The sequence below is a fragment of the Scyliorhinus canicula genome, chromosome 11, assembly GCF_902713615.1.
Source record: "Scyliorhinus canicula chromosome 11, sScyCan1.1, whole genome shotgun sequence".
Lineage (NCBI taxonomy): Eukaryota > Metazoa > Chordata > Chondrichthyes > Carcharhiniformes > Scyliorhinidae > Scyliorhinus > Scyliorhinus canicula.
Genome location: NC_052156.1, coordinates 152,359,602 through 152,384,880, shown reverse-complemented (window position 1 = coordinate 152,384,880; position 25,279 = coordinate 152,359,602). Strand labels below are relative to the sequence as shown.

General features: G+C 45.5%; 1 protein-coding gene across 6 annotated transcripts in view; it reads left to right on the top strand.

The window, feature by feature from the left end:
* The window catches only part of nrf1 (nuclear respiratory factor 1), an 80,622-nt gene that overhangs the window by 22,176 nt on the left and 33,167 nt on the right, over positions 1-25,279 (top strand). For 5 of the 6 annotated variants that reach the window (XM_038811785.1, XM_038811782.1, XM_038811784.1 and 2 more), the window contains exons 5-8: positions 1,698-1,838; positions 11,648-11,806; positions 18,412-18,597; positions 22,676-22,777. In XM_038811785.1, the coding sequence (XP_038667713.1) occupies positions 1,698-1,838; positions 11,648-11,806; positions 18,412-18,597; positions 22,676-22,777 (588 nt within the window). The remainder of the gene's footprint in view (positions 1-1,697; positions 1,839-11,647; positions 11,807-18,411; positions 18,598-22,675; positions 22,778-25,279) is intronic. The other variant, XM_038811786.1, reaches the window with a different exon arrangement.

The window sequence follows — 25,279 nt, the reverse complement described above, 5'->3', positions numbered from 1 at the left end:
TTCAAGATACCTGTCCACCTGAACTTTGACCAAGAGTCATCGGACTCGAAACGTTAGCTCATTTCTCTCCCTACAGATGCTGCCAGACCTGCTGAGATTTTCCAGCATTTTCTCTGTCGTTTCAGATTCCAGCATCTGCAGTAATTTGCTTTTAACCTGGATTGTGTGCCGTGCTGTGTTTCTGTGAGATCGCCACCCTGCCAGTTCCAGTAATGTCTCTAGATCACACTGTTGTGAGCACCACCCTTTCCCCAATAGTTAGTTCCTCCATCATCTATAGCCCAGGGGCATTAATGCTTTTTAATAGCCAGTGTAGAAACTCCATTCTGTCTCCACTAGCACTGAACAGCAACTTGAAGGGGCACATAGGCCGATGTGCAACGCTTCATGCAGCAAAACCATGTTGATCTTTGAGCTGACTCCTGGATAACCACTTCCCATCTGCCATTGGGACAGGCTGTTATTTCCTCTGAATAAATCCAGGGTGAGGGTTGGGTTTCCACTGAAAATGCATCCAGTAATCAGATGGCCCAATTGTGAATGTTAGGGCGTGGGTGGGCTGGGAGCCCCTAGGCTGTTCTGCAAGAGAGTGGCCGGGGGGGGGGGGGGGGGGGAGGTATTCCCTGCAGAGGGATTGCATTACAATGCATTTCAGAGAAACAGTACAAGATGTTGTTGGTGATGGGTAGGATTGTGTTGGCAAATGTGCAGATAGATGTGAATTTACTTGTTTAGGTATTCCCCTGGGGAGCTGAAGCCGGCATCTGCTTTTTAAAACACACACCTGGCTTTGCTATTAATTGGGGTGTGGTGAAGGTTAGTGTTCGGGCTGTAACAAAGCATGGGATGATTGGCCATTTTACCCCTTGTGTCAAAGGTAGTTCATTTTTTTTCCTTTGATTTCCTTCCACAGATGTAAATTGCTGTGTTCCTCACTATTCGGCAGTTTGCCTCCAAGTACAGCTTCAATTCAGAAATCCCAATATCTTTAAGTTTCCCCCTCTATCTCTCATGTCTACTGACGCCTCCTGAACTTTTGTGCAGTTTAGTTCATATACTTTCCCCTCATGCGAATCCATTGCTGTTTTTAAACATAATTTCTTCCTTTTTGAGAGGGTGCGGTGGGTGGTGGGGTGGTAGCTCATGGCTAAGATTGAGGAATTCTCTCAGACTTCTGTTTAGGGTTCCTCTGAGATGGACTTGGTCTACCCTGTGGAGAAGGAGGTATATACCCCGCCACCCCGCCCCATTCATGACCCCTCATCTTGTAAGTATTGGGATTGGAACCTCAATCCATGTTGGCATCGACAGACAAGTGTGACGATTGGTTGCTTGTGTGCAATGCACCACCATCTCGTGCAGATCCACTAACAAAATACAGCTTGGGGAGATGAGAGGAGGAGGCATATGTGACAATTCCTCCTTGGAGATATTTGTCCTTGAAACACTGACGTGGCTGTTCAGTACTCTGATAGTAATTATTGTGGCTTTGTTCCGATTCCTGGTTGCCTGTGCTGGTTAGTAACCTCCCTCTCCTCCCTCATCACCTTCCCTCTGATTCACAGCAGCAGATGCGACCATGTTTTGCTGGCACAGGCCATTGCTGCGGAGCACCTGGAGCAGGCTGTTGCCTAGCACCGGTTCCCTCGGTCGCCACCCTGCAGGTTGTTTACCTAAAATCTCTGGCTTTCCCACAGGTACGCAAGTATAAAAGCATGATCCTGGAAGATCTGGAGTCAGCATTGGCAGAGCATGCTCCCGCGCCTCAGGAGATTAATTCTGACCTTCCAGCACTGACTATTGATGGAATCCCAGTCTCTGTGGACAAAATGACGCAGGTGAGCTGAGCCTGTTTTGCATTGACGAGGCATAAGGGGGAAGGAGGAGGAAGTAGAGCTGAGTCTTCTGAAAGCTTCGGCACAAGTGGACTCTCTTCTCTACCTCAGTTTTCTTCTTAACAGCTGTTCTCCTCATTCCTCCTCCTCTGCATTACATGTTCCTTCCGAAAAATATTGGTTTTTACTGGTCACCTGCCACCTCTGCACCTTAGCCCACTGGCCCGGCTTTATGTGCGGCTTCCCTGTTTACTATACTTTTAAAATTGGGACTTTTTTCGAGTGCTGGTCCCCCCCTCTTTTTTTCACATGCACAAAGGTTTTATCAGCTCCATCTATCCTTGAATTTTGAACGTCACCCTTGCCAGTATGAGGTCAGTTGGGTCAGGTAGGTGATTAAAAACCGGGGCTGTTCTGGCCTGCACGTCTCGACCACACGGTTTGCGAGGTTTTGAGTTCAAACTCCATTTCAGGACTTGAGTGCATGATCCATGCTGCTACGTGAAGTAGTTCTGAATAATCACTACAGGGTTGGAGGTGCCATCCTGTTAATGAAACAAGCGCGGGGCACAGTGATTAGCACTGCTGCCTCGCAGCGCCAGGGACCTGGGTTCAATTCCAACCTTGGGTGACTGTGGAGTTTGCACTTTCTCCCTGTGCCTGCGTGGGTTTCCTCCGGGTGCTCCGGTTTTCTCCTACAGTCCAAATATCTGCAATTTAGGTGGATTGGCTATGCTGCATTGCCCCTTAGTGTCAAAAGATGTGCAGGTTAAGTGAATATGGCCATAAGATATCGGAGGAGAATTGGGCCACTTGGCTCATCGAGTCTGCTCTGCCATTCAATCATGGCTGATATTTTCTCATCACATTCTCCTGCCGTCTCCCCATAACCCCCGATTCCCTTATTAGTCAAGAACCTATCAATCTCTGTCTTACGGGGATCAGGGGTTATGGGGAGAACGCAGGAGAATGGGGATGAGAAAATATCAACCATGATTGAATGGTGGAGCAGACTCGATGGGCCAAGTGGCCTAATTCTGCTCCTATGTAGACCATAGAATATTACAGCGCAGTACAGGCCCTTCAGCCCTCGATGTTGCGCCGGTCTGTGAAACCACTCTAAAGCCCATCTACACTATTCCCTTATCATCCATATGTCTATCCAATGACCATTTGAATGCCCTTAGTGTTGGCGAGTCCACTACTGTTGCAGGCAGGGCATTCCACGCCCTTACTACTCTCTGAGTAAAGAACCTGCCTCTGACATCTGTCCTATATCTATCTCCCCTCAAATTAAAGCTATGACCCCTCGTGCTAGACATCACCATCCAAGGAAAGAGGCTCTCACTGTCCACCCTATCTGATCATCTTGTATGCCTCAATTAAGTCACCTCTTAACCTCCTTCTCACTAAGGAAAACAGCCACAAGTCCCTCAGCCTTCCCTCATAAAATCTTCCCAACATACCAGGCAACATCCTGGTAAATCTCCTCTGCACCCTTTCCAATGCTTCCACATCCTCCCTATAATGCGGCGACCAGAATTGCACGCAATACTCCAAATGCGGCCGCACCAGAGTTTTGTACAGCTGCAACATGACCTCATGGCTCCGAAACTCAATCCCTCTACCAATAAAAGCTAACACACCGTACGCCTTCTTAACAACCCTCTCAACCTGGGTGGCAACTTTCAGGGATCTATGTACATGGACACCGAGATCTCTCTGCTCATCCACACTACCAAGAATCTTACCATTAGCTCAGTACTCTGTCTTCCTGTTATTCCTTCGAAAATGAATCACCGCACACTTTTCTGCATTATACTCCATTTGCCACCTCTCAGCCCAGCTCTGCAGCTTATCTACGTCCCTCTGTAACTTCTAACATCCTTCCGCACTGTCCACAACTCCACCGACTTTAGTGTCATCTCCAAATCTACTCACCCATCCTTCTACGCCCTCCTCCAGGTCATTTATAAAAATGACAAACAGCAACGGCGCCAAAACAGATCCTTGTGGCACACCACTAGTAACTGGACACCAGTCAGAGCATTTCCCATCAACCACCACCCTTTGTGTTCTATCAGCTAGCCAATTTCTGATCCAAACTGCTAAATCACCCTGAATCCCATGCCTCTGTATTTTCTGCAATAGCCTACCGTGGGGAACCTTATCAAACGCTTTACTGAAATCCATATACACCACGTCAACTGCTTTACCCTCATCCACCTGTTTGGTCACCTTCTCGAAGAACTCAATGAGGTTTGTGAGGCACGACCTACCCTTCACAAAACCATGTTGACTATCTCTAATCAAATTATTCCTTTCCAGATGATTATACATCCTATCTCTTATAAACCTTTCTAAGACTTTTCCCACAACAGAAGTACGGCTCACTGGTCTATAGTTACCGGGGTTATCTCTACTCCCCTTCTTGTACAAGGGGACAACATTTGCTATCCTCCAGTCCTCTGGCACTATTCCTGTAGACAAAGATGACTTAAAGATCAAAGCCAAAGGCTCAGCAATCTCCTCCCTAGCTTCCCAGAGAATCCTAGGATAAATCCCATCCGGCCCAGGGGACTTATCTATTTTCACACTTTCCAGAATCACTAACACCTCCTCTTTATGAACCTCAAGCCCTTCTAGTCTAGTAGCCTGTATCTCAGTATTCTCCTCGACAACTTTGTCTTTTTCCTGTGTGAATACTGACGAAAAATACTCATTTAGCACCTCTCCTATCTCCTCGGACTCTACGTACAACTTCCCACTACTATCCTTGACTGGCCCTACTCTTACCTTAGTCATTCTTTTATTCCTGACATATCTATAGAAAGCTTTAGGGTTATCCTTGATCCTACCTGCCAAAGACTTCTCATGTCCCCTCCTGGCTCTTCTTAGCTCTCTCTTTAGGTCCTTCCTAGCTAACTTGTAACTCTCGAGCGCCCTAACTGAACCTTCACGTCTCATCTTTACATAAGCCGCCTCCTTCCTCTTGACAAGTGTTTCAACTACTTTAGTAAACCACGGTTCCCTCGCTCGACCACTTCCTCCCTGCCTGACAGGTACATACTTATCAAGCACACGCAATAGCTGTTCCTTGAACAATCTCCGCATTTCCATTGTGCCCATCCCCTGCAGTTTCCCTCCTCATCTGATGCATCCTAAGTCTTGCCTCATCGCATCATATAACTCTTGCCCTGCGGTATATACCTTTCCCTTTCCATCACTAAAGTGAACATAATCGAATTGTGGTCACTATCACCAAAGTGCTCACCTACCTCCAAATCTAACACCTATCCTGGATCATTACCCAGTACCAAATCCAATATGGCCTCGCCTCTCGTTGGCCTATCTACATACTGTGTCAAGAAACCCTCCTGCACACATTGGACAAAAACAGACCCATCTAAAGTACTCAAACTATAGCGTTTCCAGTCAATATTTGGAAAGTTAAAGTCCCCCATAACAACTACCCTGTTACTTTCGCTCCTATCCAGAATCATCTTTGCAATCCTTTCCTCTACATCTCTGGAACTTTTCGGAGGCCTATAGAAAATCCCTAACAGGGTGACCTCTCCTTTCCTGTTTCTAACCCCAGCCCATACTATCTCAGTAGACGAGTCCTCATCAAACGTCCTTTCTGCCACCGTAATACTGTCCTTGACTAATAATGTCACCCCTCCCCCTCTTTTACCACCTTCCCTGAGCTTACTGAAATATCTAAACCCTAGCACCTGCAACAACCATTCCTGTCCCTGCTCTATTCATGTCTCCAAAATGGCCACAGCATCGAAGTCCCAGGTACCAACCCATGCCGCACGTTCACCCACCTTATTCCGGATGCTCCTGGCATTGAAATAGACACACTTTAAACCACCCTCCTGCCTGCCGGTACACTCCTGCAACTTTGAAACCTTACTCATGACCTCACTGCTCTCAACCTCCTCTATACTGGAGCTACAATTCAGGTTCCCAATCCCCTGTCTTATGGTCTTTTTAAAAATAAATTTAGAGTACCCAATTATTTTTTTTCCAATTAAGGGGCAATTTAGCGTGGCCAATCCACCTAACCTGCACATCTTTGGGTTGTGGAGGTTAAACCCACGCAGACACGGGGAAAACGTGCAAACGCCACACGGACAGTGACCCAGAGCCGGGATTCGAACCTGGGGCCTCGGCGCCGTGAGGCAGCAATGCGAACCATTGCGTCACCGTGCTGCCCCCTGTCTTATGGTCTTAAAGACACTCAGTGATTTGGCCTCCACAGCCTTCTATGGCAAAGAGTTTCACAGATTCACCACCATCTGGCAGATGAAATTGCTCCTCATCTCTGTTTTAAAGTATCATCCCTTTAGCCTGAGATTGTGTCCTCTGGTTCTAGTCTTTCCTTCAAGTGGAAACATCCTCTTCACTTCCACTCTATCCAGGACTTGCAGTATCCTGTAAGTTTCAATAAGATCCCCCTCGTTCTCCTAAACTCCAACGAATGCAGACCCAGAGTCCACAACCATTCCTCATACAACAAGCTCTTTGTTCCAGGGATCATTCTTGTAAACCTCCTCTGGACCCTTTCCAAGGCCAGCACATCCTTCCTTGGATAAGGGGCCCAGAACTGCTCAGAATACTCCAAATGGGGTCTGACCAGAGCCTTATACAGCCTCAGAAGTCCATCCCTGAACTTGTATTCTAGCCCTCTCGACATGAATTCTAACATTGCATTTGCCTTCCTAACTGCAAAATTGGGCATTCTAAATTGCCCCTTGGTGTCCAACGATGTGTGGGTTATGGGGCGGCGTACGGTTTGGTCGATGCAGACTCAATGGGCTGAATGGCCTCCTTCTGCAGTGTAGGAATGCTATGGTTTACGTCAAGCTCTGCTATTCCCCTCCTTTCATTCTATTGGACATTATAGAACCTGTTGCACTATTCAAGGAATTCGCCCACTGTCCTGGCCAACATTCTTCCCTCAATTAACACTACAAAGCAAATTAGCAACAACACCCAAAGAGCTGTGCGCCAGGACAAAGCAGCCCGCTTAATTGACATCCCATCCAGCACCTGGAGAGGAGATTTGATAGAGATATTCAAAATCATGGCAGGTTTAGACAGAGCATGGAGAGACAAATTGTTCCCATTGGCTGAAGAGTTGAGAACAAGACCCTGATTTAGTGATTGGCAAAAGAAGCAACAGGGGTGGCATAGACAGCGAGTGGTTAGTATCTGAAATGCACTGCCTGAGAGTTTGCTGAAGGCAGGTTCAATTGTGGCTTTCAAAGGGGAACTGAATCAGGAACTGAGGAGAGAGAATTTTCAGGAAAAAGGCTGGGGAGTGGGACTAACTGAGTTACTCTTGCTGAGAGCCAACACAGACATGATTGATTGACTGGTCTTCTGCGCTGTAGCCATTCTATGATTTTAACTATATATGTTGGGTGGAAACAGTATCCAACTTGGTTTTGATGGCTTGGTTGGATAACTTCCAGCAGTCACCATTAAGAGTCACATGCAAAGAGTTGACCACCTTAACAAAAATACCAGAGCGATGTAGATACCTGTGGGACTGGACCCCAGTACAAGTGAATGCCTTCAAGAGAGGAGAAAGAGTATATTATTTAGATAAGGCATGAAAATTAGGTTGAATATATCTCCAGCTGCTACTGCCTCTCGCCTCTCTGGCGTGCAATGGATGACTGGTGCCAAGGGCATAGGGATTCATTAAAGAAACTGAAGTGCCACAAGTTCTCACCCAGGCTAGATTCGTTGGGCAGTTGACAGCTTCTTCAGTTGAATCGTGCTAAAACACAGCATAGAAAAATACGCGTCTTGCCTTTTAATTAAGCTGAGGATTGGCGTCTTGTGGGAAATGAATTTGTTGCTGGCTGTCTTTAGGTAGCACTTGTGGGCAGGTGTGCCATGGTCACGTGCCACCCCTAATTTCAGCAGTACCTTGTGTTTAGTGAATGCCAGCAGCGCAAGTGTGCGTGTATTTTATTTTCCTTGTTACTGAGTGGGCCAGGTGAGGCGGTTGCCGTGAGCTACTAATTAGCGTGTTGGGCTGAGCCAGGTATGATGCTGTTTGCTGATTGTGTCCCTGCGGATTATATAAAAGGACCCTCCTAACAAGAGCCTCAAGCTGCTGCAGCCCCTGTGCACTCCTACCACTATAATTAAAACCATCTGGAAACTGGCCAAAGGATCCTAGGAGCAGTTAAGGAGAGGAGGTAGTTTGAAAAAAAAACACACAAAGCAGGTTACTAAAACTGTAATCCTCCATTGGTAATTGAGGTTTATTCATCTCCAGGAATGGCCATTTTGTGAAAAATCTGGCCTTTGATTCTGCCAAGCTAGATTCAAATGAAAGTCAGTCTCACTCTCTCTCTCTGCCTGGGTGATTGTGTTTGGACTCGATCTGCATTTCTATAGCATTTTAGCACATTTCTGCTACAACTCTCGATATGCTTGACGGAGAATACATTACTTTCAAATGCAGAGACGAGTGTGCCATTACTCAATGCAGCAGCAAGGTGGCACGGTTTTGCACTGCTGCCTCATAGTGCTAAGGATCCGGGTTCGATCCCAACCCCGGGTCACTGTCCGTGTGAAATTTGCACATTCTCCCCTGCGTGGGTCTCACCCCTACAACCCAAATATGTGCAGTGTAGGTGGAGTGGCCACACTAATGCTTCTTAATTGGAGAAAAATAATTGGGTACTCTAAATTTAAAAAAATAGAATTTTTTTAAAGTAAATGTAGTAGCATCATTTTGTACCCAGTTGTAGCCAAGGAGAATGCCTAACATAAAAAATCTTAACCCAATCCTGGCCATGGGTTACCGAGCTCAGTTGTAACAAAGCTGCGCAGTTCTGCCTGAGATTAGCTGGGTCCTTTGGCCTTGATGCTACACCAAGTGTGGATTGTTTTTAAAAAAATTTAGAGTAGCCAATTATTTTTTCCAATTAAGGGGCAATTTAGCATGGCCAATCCACCTAACCTGCACATCTTTGGGTTGTGGGGGTGAAACCCACGCAGACACGGGGAGAACGTGCAAACTCCACACGGACAGTGACCCAGGGCCGGGATTCGAACCCAGATCCTCAGTGCCGTAGGCAGCAATGCTAACCACTGTGCCACTGTGCTGCCCAAGTGTGGACTGTTATTAATCATCCAGAAAAGGAGATTGAATCCACATCGTTGACTGGCAGTTTCCTAATGGACGAGGCTGGGGTAATGTGAGAAAATTGATGCGTGGTACAATGGAGCACAGTGTTGTCACTGCGGTTACACTTTGGGTACGATCTAACGGCCTCGCCGCTCCTGACTTGATATTGGGGGGGGGGGGGGGGGAGTATATCTCGTGAGAGAACTTTCACAAATTTGTGACGCTAGTTATGCCTCACAAGATCCAACGTGATCTCGTAAAAGGTCACTATCTGGATCCCACTCAATGGGCCGGACCCAGATTTGCATATTTAAGTGTGCAGTTAAACTCACTTAACTATGTTCCTGCCCAAGTTCCCCAAGGCAGGAACCAAGCAGCCTCGCCTCGGAGACCTTAAGCGGGCTGAGGTAGGATTTTGTTGAGTTAGGAAGGAACCTGCTCCCAGTTGTTCGTTGATCCCAGCTGAAAATATTTTTGTGTGGATGTTAGGGGAGGGTCATGTTTCACTGCAACATCTATGGTTTTGCACCCTCCCTCCAAGTCAGGTATCTTCTCTACATTCCAAGTGTAGGCTCACATGTGAAGGGCAGACATTTCAGAAAGGAACCAAATGGTGAACTAACACACTCTACCCCCAACTAAGATCATTTAAACAGCGACACTTAAGGGTTTAAGCTGCAACTTTCCAGGTGAGCCATCAAGAAAACTTCAAAGTTTTAATTGTACTGGATCATCCCATCTTCAAAGAGGTCCCAGTTAATAATGTGCCAGGTCACTACAGGCTAAAAACAATTCAAGCCACTGGTTTCTTGCCCCTTCACTGGCAATTGTCATTCTGTGCCACATATCCCAGAAAGATTTTGTGCTTGCAGCACAAAAAGAGACAAATGGGAAGAAAATTGAACTGACGAGGGAGATCGTGGAGAAAGAAAGCTGATGGAAATAACCATGGGGCACGAGGTTTTAGTTTTTTTTTGTTGATAAATTTAGAGTATCCAATTATTTTTTCCCAATTAAGGGGCAATTTAGCATGGGCAATCCACCTAACCTGCACATCTTTGGGTTGTGGGGGTGAAACCCACGCAGACACGGACAGAATGTGCAAACTCCACACAGACAGTGACCCAGGGCCGGGTTCGAACCTGGGTCCTCAGCGCTGTAGGCAGCAGTGCTAACCACTGCGCCACCATGCCACCCAAAGGTTTTAGTTTCTTAGCAAGAATGGAAACGGAGTACATGGACAATGAATCTATTTGGCTTACACACTGATGACCTAAATCTAGTTCAGTTGTTGCATTAATCAGATCTGAATGTAAATAATCTACATAATCATATGGATGATGCACCAAAGCAAAGCACTGGATGATGGAATAATAACAAAATGCTGGAAATATAGAATCACAGAATTGTTACGGCGCAGAAGGAGGCCATTTGACCCATCGTCTCTGCACCGGCTCTCCAAACAAGCATTTTGGCTTTGTGCCATTCCCTTGCCTTTTCCCGTACCTCTTCACATTGTTTCCATTCAAGTATGCATCTGATGCCCTCCTGAATTCAACCCGCCTCCACCACACTTCCAGGGCGTGCATGCCAGACCCCAACCATTCATTATGTAAAAAAGCTTTTACTCACACCACATTTGCTTCTTTTGCAAATCACTTTAAAGCTGTGCCCCCTCGTTCTCGTACTGTGAAGTTGGTGACCTTTCATCAACATTGAGAAAAGTTAGAAATGCCAATAGCAAGCCAAAAGGGGAGATCTGTAAAAGGATGTGATTAAGAGTGGAGGTGTGTCCGAAAGGGAGTGGTAATGAGGCAAGTAAAGAAACAAGAATAAAAGCAAAAGCCCTGTGGAGGATGCTGGAGATCTGAAATAAAAAGAACATTTGGAAAATCTCAGCATCTGTGGAGAGAGAAACACAGTTAACGTTGGAGTCCAACAGTATTGGATTTGAAATGTTAAATGTGTTTATTGTTCCACAATTGCTGCCAGACCTGCTTGAGCATTTCCAGCAGTTACCGGTTTTACTAAAGAAACTTAAAGATGTGTGTAGAGGAGGTGCGAATGGCAGAATGAAGGACATTATTAATGGATGAGACCAGGTAGTTTTTTGAGATACCTACTTTTTGGATGAGAAAATTCCAAATACATTAATGTGAACTAATCGCCTCTTCAGTAAGAAAAATTTACATATCATGTCTTCAGTTGAGATATATTCTGATTCTTAGCAGTAACAACTTTACAAGCACATTTAAAAAGAAGTCAAAGATAATAGAATGCTGTGGAAGGGACGCGTGATACCACTGAAACCTTCAATCTCAGTGCTTTTGACATCATTTTTTGACTCATCAAATATAGTATTGCTACTATACCCCACAATGGAGTCAGAATTTAATGAGCTGAAGTTGGTATCTTCAGCAAACCATGAATATATAGGATCAGAAGAAGAATGTATATCGCTGCTCCCTAAATTAAAATTACCCACAGAGCACTGTCTCTTGTTCACCTCAATCTCTTGCACCAAAGTAATTTTCAGTTATCTGTTTAACTATGCCAAAGTTCTGCGTCTTTCTATCCCCTATCGCTGAGAAATCCATTCCCCACGAACATTTAACTGGCTATATTACCATTCTTCTCTCTCTGACTCCTCCAGGCTCAGCTCCGTGCGTTCATTCCGGAGATGCTGAAATACTCAACAGGGCGAGGGAAGCCTGGCTGGGGGAAGGAGAGCTGCCGCCCTGTGTGGTGGCCCGAGGACATTCCGTGGGCCAATGTTCGCAGCGATGTGCGCTCGGAGGAGCAGAAACAGCGGGTAAGCAGAATCAATGAATTGGCACATTTGTACTCGATAGCGGGGTCTTCTGACCTGAACCAGACTGTAGGGAGACAATGAACAAAGGAAATTTACAACTCTGCACTCACTGTTCTTGTTAGATTTCCCATCTCAATGTGAATCATTGTAGCCCGCCTGTTACCTTTAAGGAATCAGCATTTTGTAACATGGGAGTAGTGACAGTTGGGTAAATGTATTTTTACCAAGGCCCCCAATTCTATTGCAGTTCCGCCATAAAACTGAAAATACTTAAATATTCTGGAGTTCTGTTTTCTTACGGGGAAGAGTCTTAATGAGTAGAATCCCAGGTAGATGGGTAAGAGAGCAGGCAAAAGGAACGCAGAAAGTTAGCATGCAGGAACACAAAGCAATTAGGAAGGCAAATGACATGTTGGCTTTTATTGCCATGGGGATCGGAGTACAGGAATAAGACCATAAGACACAGGAGCAAAGTTAGGCCACTCGGCCCATCGGGTCTGCTCCGCCTTTCAATCATGGAATATTTTCCGATCCCCATTCTCCTGCCTTCTCCCTATAACCCATGATCCCTTTATTAATCAAGAACCTATCTATCTCTGTCTTAAAGGCACTCAGTGATTTGGCCTCCACAGCCTTCTGCGGCAAAGAGTTCCACAGATTCACCACCCTCTGGTTGATAAATTCCTCCTCATCTCTGTCTTAGTCTGAGATGGTGTCCTCTGGTCCTAGTTTTTCCTACAAGTGGAAACATCCTCTCCACGTCCACTATTCAGGCCTCGTCGTATCCTGTAAGTTTCAATAAGATCCCCCCTCACCCTTCAAAACTCCCAACGAGGACACCCAGAGTCCTCAGCTGTTCCTCATATGACAAGCTATTCATTCCAGGGATCATTCTTGTGAACCTCCTCTGGACCCTCTCCAAGGCCAGCACATCCTTCCTTAGATACGGTGCCCAAAACTGCTCAGAATACTCCAAATGGGGTCTGACCAGAGCCTTATACAGCCTCAGAAGTACCTCCCTGGTCTTGTATTCTAGCCCTCTTGACATGAATGCTAACATTGCATTTGCCTTCTTACCTGCTGGCTGAACCTGCACATTAACCTTAAGAGAATTGTGACAAGGACTCCCAAGTCCCTTTTGCTTCTGATTTCCTAAGCATTTCCCCATTTAGAAAATAGTCTACACCTAAATTCCTCCTTCCAAAGTGCATACCCTCACACTTTTCCACATTGTATTTCATTTGCCACTTCATTGCCCACTCTCCTAGCTTGTCCAATTCCTTCTGCAGCCCCCTTGCTTCCTCAATACTACCTGACCCTCTACAGATCTTTAGATAATCTGCAAATTTAGCAACAGTCCTTCAGTTATTTCTTCCAGATCATTAATGTATATTGTGAAAAGTTTTGGTCCCAGCACAGACCCCTGAGGCACACCACTAGTCACCGGCTGCCATCCTGAAAAAGACCCCTTTATCCCCACTCTCTGCCTTCTGCCAGTCAGCCAATTCTCTTACATTATAAAGAATAAAGAAGTCTTGTTACAGTTGTAGCAGGGCTTTGGTCAAACCACGCTTGAAATACTGTGTGCAGTTTTGATCTCCATATTTAAGGAAGAATACAGTTGCATTGGAGGCAGTACAGCAAAGGTCCCTGGGATGAGGAAGTTGTCCTATGACGAGAGGCTGAGTAAATTGGGCTTATATTCTCTGGCACTTAGAAGAATGAGAAATGATCTCATTGAAAGGTACACTATTCTAAGGGGGATTGATGGGTTAGTTGCTGTGAGATTGTTTCAACTTGTCAGGGAATCAGGATAAAGGGTTATGAATCTTTGGAATTCCTTACCCCAGCCGGTTGTGGATGATCCGTCACTGATTGTATTCAAGGCAGGGATAGACAAATTCTTGGCCTTTTGGAATCAAGCGATATGGGGAGCAAGCGGGGAAGTGGAGTTGAAGCCCAAGATCATCCATGATCATATTGAATGACAGAGCAGGCTCAATGGTCTACTCCTGCTTCTAGTTCTGGTATGCCCCTTGAGTATGTTCACGGCCGAGATCGACAGATTTCTAGATACTGGTGATATCAAAGGGAATGGCACAGAAAAGTGGATTTGCGATAGTTAATTTAATTGAATGACAGAGCAGATCAAGGGGCTGAATGGCCCCCTCCTGCACCCTAGTTCCTATGATAAAGACTTCACATTGTGTGTAGAAGAAGTTTGGGATAACCATTTCTCATTCATTGGGCTCATGCTCATGTTCCCTATGCTACTACCACTGAGGAACAGCTAGATGTCAAATTTGGAATTTGTTAGCCAGTTGTCGGCCTCCTCATCAGCCTGGTGTTGGGCAGTGAGAGCACCACTGAAGCACAGATCGGGACACTTGTCGATTATCTGCACCATGGTTTGCACTTCGCTGCAGTTGCACAGGGGTGAGTTACGGTGTGTCCAACAGGAGAGGTTGTTTCAACAAGGTCGGACTCCAGTGCGAAACCTGTTCAGTTTGACCCATTCACCAGGCAGAGGGTTGAAGCCTGGAATTTCCAACATGGGATCATCAACCAACTGATGATTCTGCGTTGCGTTGTTGATGTTGTTTTTCAGGTCCTTCCTTCATTCCGCAGCAGAACTGCCTAGCTTGGGCAGTTTGGTCCAGATTGGCTGCCTTGAGATGAGGCATTTGCTGGGTGGGTGATGTCTCCTACCAGTGGCAGATCTGTATTTTTATGCACTCTTTCTGGCAATCGTGCTGTGCCAGCTACATGACGGATTTGTGATGGTGCAATGTTGCAGAGCATAGATAGCTAATTTGTCTTTGTTGACCGGACTACTGAGAGATTCCTCATCCAGCTGGACCATGAGGAATATCTCGGGAGTAATCTGGTAAATGATGAATAATGCAGGACTGGATTTGCAATTCTTATCCATCCATCCTTGGGTAAAGAAGCTTCTCAAATCCACGTGCAACACAACTTCGGCAACTCTCAGCTTGAACTATTAAATGGCAAAGAACATTCATGTCACACAAGTGCCCAGGCAATGACTATCTCCAACAAGAGAGTTTCTGACTATCTCCCTTTGATATTCAATACCATTGATGAATATATTACCAATAAATCTGGGGGGGGGGGGTTACCATTGACCAAAAACAAATTCCTCGATCTCCCTTCCTAACAGCACTGGGTGTACCCACATCGTAAGGATTGCAGTGATTCAAGAAGGTGGTTTACCTCCATCTCTCAAGGACAGTTAAGGATGGGTGATAAATATTGACCATTTCCCATTAATGAATTTTAAAAAAAATCTATCCCGACCTATCACTGCTCAAATTTGGAATGTAAATTTTTAAGATCGCTATTGAGCTAACAGCAGCACCACAAGTGGTTATCGATATCATTCCTCTCCAGCTACATTTACTTGGAGTGGACCTTGTTAGCTGTTTTCAGCCGGGATGTATTAACATTCGGGAAAATGGGACGCTGCCTTGGGTTGGGGAGCACTGTCCAATACAGCACCTCAATGGGACTCGTGTAGTGTTGGAGGCGTAGATGGAGCAGGATTTGTAAGGAGCATCCAAGGGAGTTTTTTAGAGCAGTATGTAAATAGTCCAACTCGGGAAGGGGCCATACTGGACCTGGTATTGGGGAATGATTCCGGCCAGGTGGTTGAAGTTTCAGTCGGTGATTACTTTGGGAATAGCGATCACAATTCCGTAAGTTTTAGAATACTCATGGACAAAGACGAGAGTGGTCCTAAAGGAAGAGTGCTAAATTGGGGAAAGGCCAAGTATAACAAAATTCGGCAGGAGCTAGGGAATGTGGATTGGGAGCAGCTGTTTAAGGGTAAATCCACATTTCAAATGTGGGAGTCTTTTAAGGAAAGGTTGATCAGAGTGCAGGACAGACATGTCCCTGTGAAAATGAGGGATAGAAATGGCAAGCTTAGGGAACCATGGATGACGGGTGGAATTGTGAGACTAGATAAGATGAAAAAGGAAGCATACATAAGATTGAGGCGATTTAAAACTGATGAAGCTTTGGAGAAATATCGGGAAAGTAGGACAAATCTCAAAAGCGCAATAAAGAGGGCTAAACGGGGTCATGAAATATCTTTGGCTACAAGGGTTAAGGAAAATCCCAAAGCCTTTTATTCGTATATAAGGAGCAAGAGGGTAACTAGAGAAAGGATTGGCCCACTCAAAGACAAAAGAGGGAATTTATGCGTGGAGTCAGAAGAAATGGGTGAGATTCTTAATGAGTACTTTGCATCGGTATTCACCAAGGAGAAGGACATGACGGACGTTGAGGCTAGGGATGGATGTTTAAATAGTCTAGGTCAGGTCGGCATAAGGAAGGAGGAACTTTTGGGTATTCTAAAATGCATTAAGGTGGACAAGTCCCCAGGTCTGGATGGGATCTATCCCAGGTTACTGAGGGAAGTGAGGGACAAAATAGCTGGGGCCATAACAGATATCTTTGCAGCATCCTTAAGCACGGGTGAGGTCCCGGAGGATTGGAGAATTGCTAATGTTGTCCCTTTGTTTAAGAAGGATAGCAGGGATAATCCAGGGAATTATAGACTGTGAGCTTGACGTCAGTGGTAGGCAAACTGTTGGAGAAGATACTGAGGGACAGGATCTATTCACATTTGGAAGAAAATAGACTTATCAGTGATAGGCAGCATGGTTTTGTGCAGGGAAGGTCATGTCTTACAAACCTAATAGAATTCTTTGAGGAAGTGACAAAGTTAATTGATGAGGAAAGTCATATACATGGACTTCAGTAAGGCATTTGATAAAGTTTCCCATGGCAGGTTGATGGAAAAAGTGAAGTCGTATGGGGTTCAGGGTGTACTAGCTAGATGAATAAAGAATTGGCTGGGCAACAGGAGACAGAGAGTAGTGGTGGAAGGGAGTGTCTCAAAATGGAGAAAGGTGACTAGTGGTGTTCCACAGGGATCCGTGCTCGGACCACTGTTGTTTGTGATATACATAAATGATCTGGACGAAGGTATAGGTGGTCTGATTAGCAAGTTTGCAGATGATACTAAGATTGGTGGAGTTGCAGATAGCGAGCAGGACTGTCAGAAAACACAGCAAAATATAGATAGATTGGAGAGTTGGGCAAAGAAATGGCAGTTGGAGTTCAATCCAGGTAAATGCGAGGTGATGCATTTTGGAAGATCTAATTCAAGAGCGGACTATACGGTCAATAGAAGAGTCCTGGGGAAAATTGATGTGCAGAGAGATCTGAGAGTTCAGGTCCATTGTACCCTGAAGGTGGCATGCAGGTCGATAGAGTGGTCAAGAAGTCATACAGCATGCTTGCCTTCATTGGACGGGGTATTGAGTACAAGAGTCGGCAGGTCATGTTACAGTTGTATAGGACTTTGGTTAGGCCACATTTGGAATACTGCGTGCAGTTCTGGTCGCCACATTACCAGAAGGATGTGGATGCTTTAGAGAGGGTGCAGAGGAGGTTCACAAGGATGTTGCCTGGTATGGAGGGTGTTAGCTATGAAGAAAGGTTGAGTAGATTAGGATTGTTTTCGTTGGAAAGACGGAGGTTGAGGGGGGACCTGATTGAGGTCTACAAAATTCTGAGAGGTATGGACAGGGTGGATAGCAACATATTAACTCCGATGTAGTCACCAATAAATTTAATGAGGAATTCAGGAGAAAAACTTTACTGAGAGCGATATGACATTATTTACATCAGAGGCTGTTTGACCCAATGGCTTTGTGTTGCTGCTTATGCTCCACACGCACCTCCTCTTACCCCTGTTCACCTAATCCTATCATGAGCTTATTTTACCTCCCAGGAAAGCATTTGTGCTCTTTGTCTCAACCGCTTCTTGTGATAGTAAGTTCGACACCCTAATTATTCTGGATAAAGAAGTTTCTCCTGAATTGTTTTCTGGCCTTATTAACCTGCATCACTACTTTTAATAATCTGTGTGTCTGTACCAGACCCCTCTATTCCTCTACTCCATTTAGACACTTTTTTTTTCATGGGGTGTGAACTCCTTGGGCGGAATTCTCCGACCCCCCGGGGGGTCGGAGAATCGCCCGGGGCTGGCGTCAATCCCGCCCCCGCCGTGTCCCGATTTCTGCGGAGAATCCGCACCTTTGGGGAGGCCAGACGCCGGAGTGGTTCACGCCACTCCGTCACGCCGGGACCCCCCTGCCCGTCTGGGTAGGGGAGAATCCCAGCCCTTATTCTTCCTACCAAAATGTATTGCCTCCGATTCATCTATATTCAGTTAGCTGTTAAAATGGGGAACTTACTGCCACAAGTGCAAATAACATTGATGCATTTAAGGGGCAGCTCAATAAGTACCTGGGGGAGAAAGCAGTGGATAGTCATGCTCAGGGAGTTAGTTCCAGGAGGAGGTTTGTGCACAACATAAACACCAGCACTTTGCAGCTGGGCCCAATGTTTCCAAGTTGTGCATTCTATGTAAATCGGTCTGCTGCTGATTGCTATCTAATGACTCCTGCGAAGAATCAATGCTTTTCAGGGGTGGGGGAAGGACAAATGCAGCAAATTTGTGATCTGATATTTTACATGACCATATTTGAAGGTTGAATTTTCTCCCATAGGTTTCCTGGACACAGGCACTGAGGACGATTGTTAAGAACTGTTACAAGCAGCATGGCAGAGAGGATTTGCTGTATGCTTTTGAAGATCAGCAGACACAGCCGCCGACACATATTGCCCATCTCGTCCCCTCTCAGACAGTGGTACAGACAATCAGCAACCCCGATGGCACAGTCTCACTTATACAGGTGATTTTTATAGTATTTTGTTTCTGCTTCTAGAATTGCATCTTTCTCTAGCTTGATACACCTCATCCCCTCTCAAAGCTCATCTAGTCCATGAGTTCCACCTCCTACAATCGAATGCTTACCCACTACGATGCTGACCACCCCTGCCTGATCTCCTGCCCCTACTCCTCGGATACTATCAAAGACCCCTATCAATTCTGCCATCATTTGAGCAGCACGGTAGCAAAAGTAGATAGCCCTGTGGCTTCACAGCGCCAGGGTCTCGAGTTTGTTTCCTCGCTGGGTCACTGTGCGGAGTCTGCACGTTCTCCCCGTGTCTGCGTGGGTTTCCTCCGGATGCTCCGGTTTCCTCCCACAGTCCAAAGACATGCAGGTTAGGTGGATTGGCTATGATAAATTGCCCTAAGTGTCCAAAAAAGGTTAGAAGGGATTATTGGGTTACAGGGATAGGGTGGAAGTGAGGGCTTAAATGGGTTGGTGCAGATTCGATGGGCCGAATGGCCTCCTGCACTGTATGTTCTATAACCCATGACCTCTGTCCTTGCCACCGACCACTTTATCACCAATCTCCCTTTCCTCTCTGAAGACTTGAACCCATGTTTCCTGCAACTCCATGTTTGAATTCTCCAATACACTTTCTGCCCTGCTGCGGCAGTGAAACTGCCCTAATCAACTTCAAAAAATTGCATCCTTTCTGACTGACCATGGTGCACAATTCCTCCTCATTCTTCTCTGCCTGCCTGCAACCATTGACAAGAGTTGACCACACCATCCTCCAAAACGCCTTCTTTCCAATGGGACTGCACTCAACTGGTTCTATTCTTAACCATCCAGTTGTAACTATAGACTTTGCTGCAATGGTTTCTCTTCCTTTTCCTGCACTGTTATCTTTGGAATCCTCCAAAGACCTATCCTTGGTCCATCTGTTTGTTTTCTCACACTTTGCCCCTCTGTGACACCATCCAATGTCTGGAACTTATGTGCCCTGCAACATTGAAGTCTGCTTCACCACCACCTCCCTCCACACCTGTACTGCCTCTGATTTGTTTTATCTGAACAAGCTTGTTCTCATTCTTGGATGAGCCAACATTTTTTTTCAATTAAACACTGACAGTACCAAACCCATTGTCTTCAGCTCCAGCCACAAGCTCTGTTCTTTTGCTCCGCTGTCTCGGGTTGAACCACACTCTTCAGAACCTCAGCATCCAACTAGGCCCTATGGTGAGCTTCGGACCCCATAGCCTTTACATCAGAAAGACCATCCACTCCACCTGTGTGCTGTCACCTATCTCCACTCCTGCTGCAGTCCACCTACTGCTGAACCCCTCATCCATGCTTTTCCTACTTCTAAATTCAACTATTCTATTGCTTTCCTCTGCTGTCTTCCATGAACTTGAATTCATCTGAAACTCTGCCAGCTGTCTTCTAACTCACAACGTCTCCCATTCACCAATCTCTCCTGTGCTCGCTGAACTACATTGACTTCTGGTCCATCAGCACTTTGGTTTTAAAATTCTCATCCACATGTTCAAATGCTTCCATGTCGTGCTCCTCCATATCTCTGAAATCTTCTCCATCCCTTCAACCTTACGAGAACTCTGCCCTTCTAACTCTGCCCACTTCCTTCATACCAACGTCTGTTCAGCCAACTAAGCCTTAAGATCTGAAATTCTCTCTTAAAACCCCTCTATCTCTCTCTCTCCTTCTCCTTATATGCCATGGCTTAGTTGGTAATATTTCTGCCTCTGAGTCACAAAGTTCTGGATTCAAGTCCCATTCCAGGACTTGAGCGCACAAACATAGGCTGACACTGCAGTAAAATACTGAGGGAATGATGCACTGTTGGAGGTGCCATATTTCAGGTGAGACATTAAACTGAGGTCCCACCTGACCCCTCCGATGAATGTAAAAGACAGAATCACAGAATAATACAACAAAGAAGAGGCCCTTTGGCCCATCGAGTCTACACCGCACGTGAAAAACGCCTGACCTGTCTACCTAATCCCATTTGCCAGCACTTGGCCCATAACCTTGAATATTATGACGTGCCAAGTGCTCATCCGGGTACTTTTTAAAGGATGTGAGGCAACCCGGCTCTACCACCCTCCCAGGCAGTGTATTCCAGACCGCTACCACCCTCTGGATAAAAAGGTTTTTCCTCATATCCCCTCCTAAACCTCATGCCCCTCACCTTGAACTTGTGTCCCCTTGTAACTGACCCCTCTACTAAGGGGATCAGCTGCTCCCTATCCACCCTGTCCATGCCCCTCATCTTGTACACCTCAATCAGGTCACCCCTCCATCTTCTCTGCTCCAGCAAAAACAACCCAAGCCTATCCAACCTATCTTCATAACTTAAGTGTTCCATCACAGGCAACATCCTCAAATCGCCTCTGCACCCCTCTACAATCTCTTCCGATAATGTGGCGACCAGAATTATACACGGTACTCCAACTCACTAAAGTTCTATACGACTCAAATATGACCTCACTGAATTTTAATTATGCCCCGGTTGATAAAGGCAAGTGTCTCGTATGCCTTTTTCATCACCATCTTCCTGTAACCCAAGACACTCAACCTCACTGTTAACCACCCGGCCAATCTTTATGTCATCTGCAAACTTATTGATCCTGCCCCCCACATAGTCATCTATGTCATACAATAGGGGGCACAGCACAGATTCCTGCGGTATACCACTAGACACTGGCTTCTAGTCACTAAAGCAGCCATATGTCATCACCCTTTGTCGCCCACAGCTAAGCCAATTTTGAATCACCTGTTATCAAGTTACGCTGTATCCCATGTGCATTTGCCTTCTTTATAAGTCTCCCATGTTGGACCTTGTCAGAGGCTTCGCTGAAATCCATGTAAATTACATCAACTGCGCTACCCTCATCTACACACCTGGTCACATGCTCAAAAAATTAAATCAAATTTGTTTTTCAATCAATGTGTAAGACCCCATGGCATATTTTGAATTAGAAGCGGGGCGTTATCCCTGGTGTCCACAGTAATATTTATCCCTCAGTCATCGCCATTAAAACAGATTACCTAATCATTATTGTTTCTGCTTGTGGGAGCTTGCTGTGCACAAATTAGCTGCCACGTTTTCTTCCTTGCAACCGTGCCTACAGTGATAAAAATGCAGATCTGCAGTCAATGGCACCTTACCCAAGTAGCCCTATCTCATGTCTGAGCCATTCCTGAGTCAACGTGCCCCATTTCAGGGACTTGAACCCAGAATCGAGGCTCACCCTCCAGTGCAGAACTGAGGGAAGTGCTGTGTTGTTGCAGATGCTGTCTCTTTCACAACATATTAAACTGAGGGCTTGTCTGCCTCCTCAAGCGAAGTTAGTGATTCTGAAAAGAAGTTTTCACCTTGACCAATATTTATCTCTGAACTCTCAGCTCAAAGGGATCGGCTGGTCATTTTTGAAATTGCTCTTTATGGCTTTCAAATTGCTGACGCATTTCCAACATTATGCATTGACTACTTCAAAAAGTACATCATAAACTGTAAAGTGCGTTGGAACATCCCACGTCATGAAAGGTGCTTTATAAATTGACGTATTTCTTTCTATTTTACTTTATTTTATAGAAACGATTGTATTTGGCCCTGACCTTGCCCTTGCCTGGCATCCAGTTGCGCTCCTTTCCAGGGGGGAAGGGTTGTAGGATATTGATCATGAGCTGAATTATTTTTTTATTTCCCCAACTCTCATTCTTTTTCCTCTCGGAGACACTGAGATTAATTAAAGAATCCGTAATACCCCAGTTCCGACCAAAGATGGTAACTCAGACTCACCTGGTCTGCATAGCTTTTCACAGTAACTTCAGGGACTTTTCACAGTAACTTCATTGAAGCCTACTTGTGACAATACGCTATTATTATTATTATTATTAACTTCGCACCAGACTATATGGTCTTGTTTACTCACTAAACAACCAGGCGGAGCGGTGACACTGATTTGTTTTGATTTTAAGCAAAGGATAATCTTTGGGAAAGCGGTGAGTGGGGAATGAAGATGCCCTGCTGCAGATTAAAGCACTGTTCTTTCATGTCTGCCCTTATTTGCAGGTTGGCACGGGTGCAACAGTTGCGACTCTGGCAGATGCGTCTGAGCTCCCAGGAACTGTAACTGTTGCTCAGGTGAATTACTCCACTGTGCAGGACGGAGAGGTGAGGGCAGCAGTCGCACGCGCGCTAACGGGGTGGGAGGTCCATCCCAACTCCCACTGGGCACGACCCAGCACTGGCATCCTATCGTGACATCGTGTAGCAATGGAGACGTCCATGGCCTGGATGGTCCTTTCCACCTGGCTGAAGGGCAAGGTTATAGAACCAGAAGCTTTGTTGGACTGCGGTTGGGGTTTTGGCCGTGGAAGAGAAGGAGGCAATTCAGCCCATGAATCTTTTCTGATTTGTACCTCAACTCCATTTACCTGCCGTTACCTAACAGGAAACTACAAATTTTGCAGACTTAGGAGAACAAATAGCAAAATTTCACGTGGGAAAGTGGTTCCTGAAAGGCCTGATTTTAATTTTCTCAATTTTTAAGACTTGCCCTTTTGTTCTGGACACTCCCTCCAGAGAAAATTGTTTCTCGGTTTCTGCCCTATCCAATCTCTGTACCATTTTAAGTGCCTCAATTAAATCATGCCTCAGCTTCCTAAACTCCAGGGAATATAAACAAAGTTTATTTAATCTGGCTCCATAATTTAATCCTGTATGTCCCGGAATCATTATGGTGAGTGTGTACTGCACCCATTCCATGGCCCATGTATCTTTCCTGAGCTTCGGTGCCCAATCTGCACTTTGCTCTCCAGATGGGGCCTAGTCAAGGCAAAGTATCACTTCATCAGCTTTTGTGTCCCAATCCTGGTGAGATAAAGTTCAACGTTTCCATTTGCCTCTTCATTTCCTTTTATACCTGTGCACTAGTTTTCAACTAATTGCTTATGTGGACACCTCTCCAACTTATAGTCTCTGACCATAAGACACACCAAAGAAAAAATAAGTTAAAATGTCTTCTTTTAGGAAATCGTCAAATTGTTTTAAAACTAATTGTAAATAAATTAAAATATGCCAACATTACACCAATTTTCATGATCTGCATGTTTAAGAATTTTGTTTGCTCAATAATCTTAATCTCAATCATTTTGTGCTAGTTGATCAGGGGTTGATCACGTCTTGCTTCGTTGGCATCGTTTTGAAAAGACTCATCAAATTGTTTCCCCGTTGTGCTGCCTGCTAAGCTCCATAACTCTTTTATGACAAGAACTAGAAAACTGGTCTTGACTTCTTCAACTCCAAGTTTATTGTGTTCAGCAATTGCTTCTCCAACAACGCCACCTGCCACCTTTATATTTGGTGCTGTCCGTTAAACAATTAAAACCCCAATTCCAACTTAAGTACCAGGGAACATTGATTCTTTACAACACTGCCTGAGCTTCACTCCCTCTGTGTTGGACTTGATCTGTCCCGTTTAACAGTTTGCAGATTGCTTATTCTGTCCATCACTTTGTCCTTTCATTGGGCAGTTTTGAGCCGCCCTGCCGACCTGGTGGTCCGCATGTCATTTGGTGAATTGGGCGATCCTTTTGTGGCTATGACATCCCTGGTGTCAAACCACCAAAATGTTGCACTGAGGGCAAAACAAATTCACCAAGTTAGGAGACGGTGGAATGTTGTGGTTTCTTGTCACACTGCCCTGAAAGGAACAGCCTTCTGCTTCACCTCACCCCCTATGAAAATATGGGATTAAATTATTTGTACAGCCAGTGATACCTCTCGCCGCTCCACCAGCCTTTGACAAATCTTGTGAGAGCAGTGAAACCCAAACCTAGTGAATGCTGTGGTGTGAGCAAGCCCTTGGCACAACAATGTTTAGACTCAAACCCACAGCCACTGGTTTGTATTGAGATTGAAACCTTGGTAAGCAGGCAAGCTATTTCAGAAAATGGTGCTTAAATGACAACAACAGGTTTTAGGCAGTGGTTAGGTGAAGGTGGGAGATGAAGGAAGACCGAGAAATAGGGAGGTTTGCAGCTGTATGGCAAGACAGCGAGGCTTGACTGCCAAGTGAGAAGATGGCAGTAGCAAGTATATTTGGACAGCGGGTAATTCAGAGACTGGGGCCCATATAAAAAATAACAAACTGTTCTTCTACTCTGTCCAAAAGAGGAGCTAATGGAACCTTTCCCTGTATGGGTGCTGGATTTGGGTCTGCATATTTCTGACTGCTTGCATTCGTAACACATCCTCTGATGTATTGCCCAGCCCCTCATTCACCTAGACTTCCCGCATGTGGAAAATGCACTTAGGACTGTGAGAAATAGGTTTCTAGAATCGCTAAAGTAAATTTTGAAATTAAATTTTCTTCCGTTTTTGGTGTCTGCCGCCCTTAACTCGACTCGTATCATGTCTCGTTCACCCATCACCACTGTGATTGTCAGCTTACATTGACCCCTGGGCCGGCAGTACCTTGATTTTTAAATTCTCGCCCTTGTTTTCAAATCCCTCCATGGGCGTCTCCATTCCTGTTTCTGTAAACTCCTTCAGTCCTATCACCCTCTGAAATGACTGCCCTCGTCGAACTTTGGCCTCTTGCACTTAACTAGTTTTCTTGGCCCTACCATTGGCGGCTGCCAAAGTGCCTTGAGCTGCCAAAATCGAGTGCTC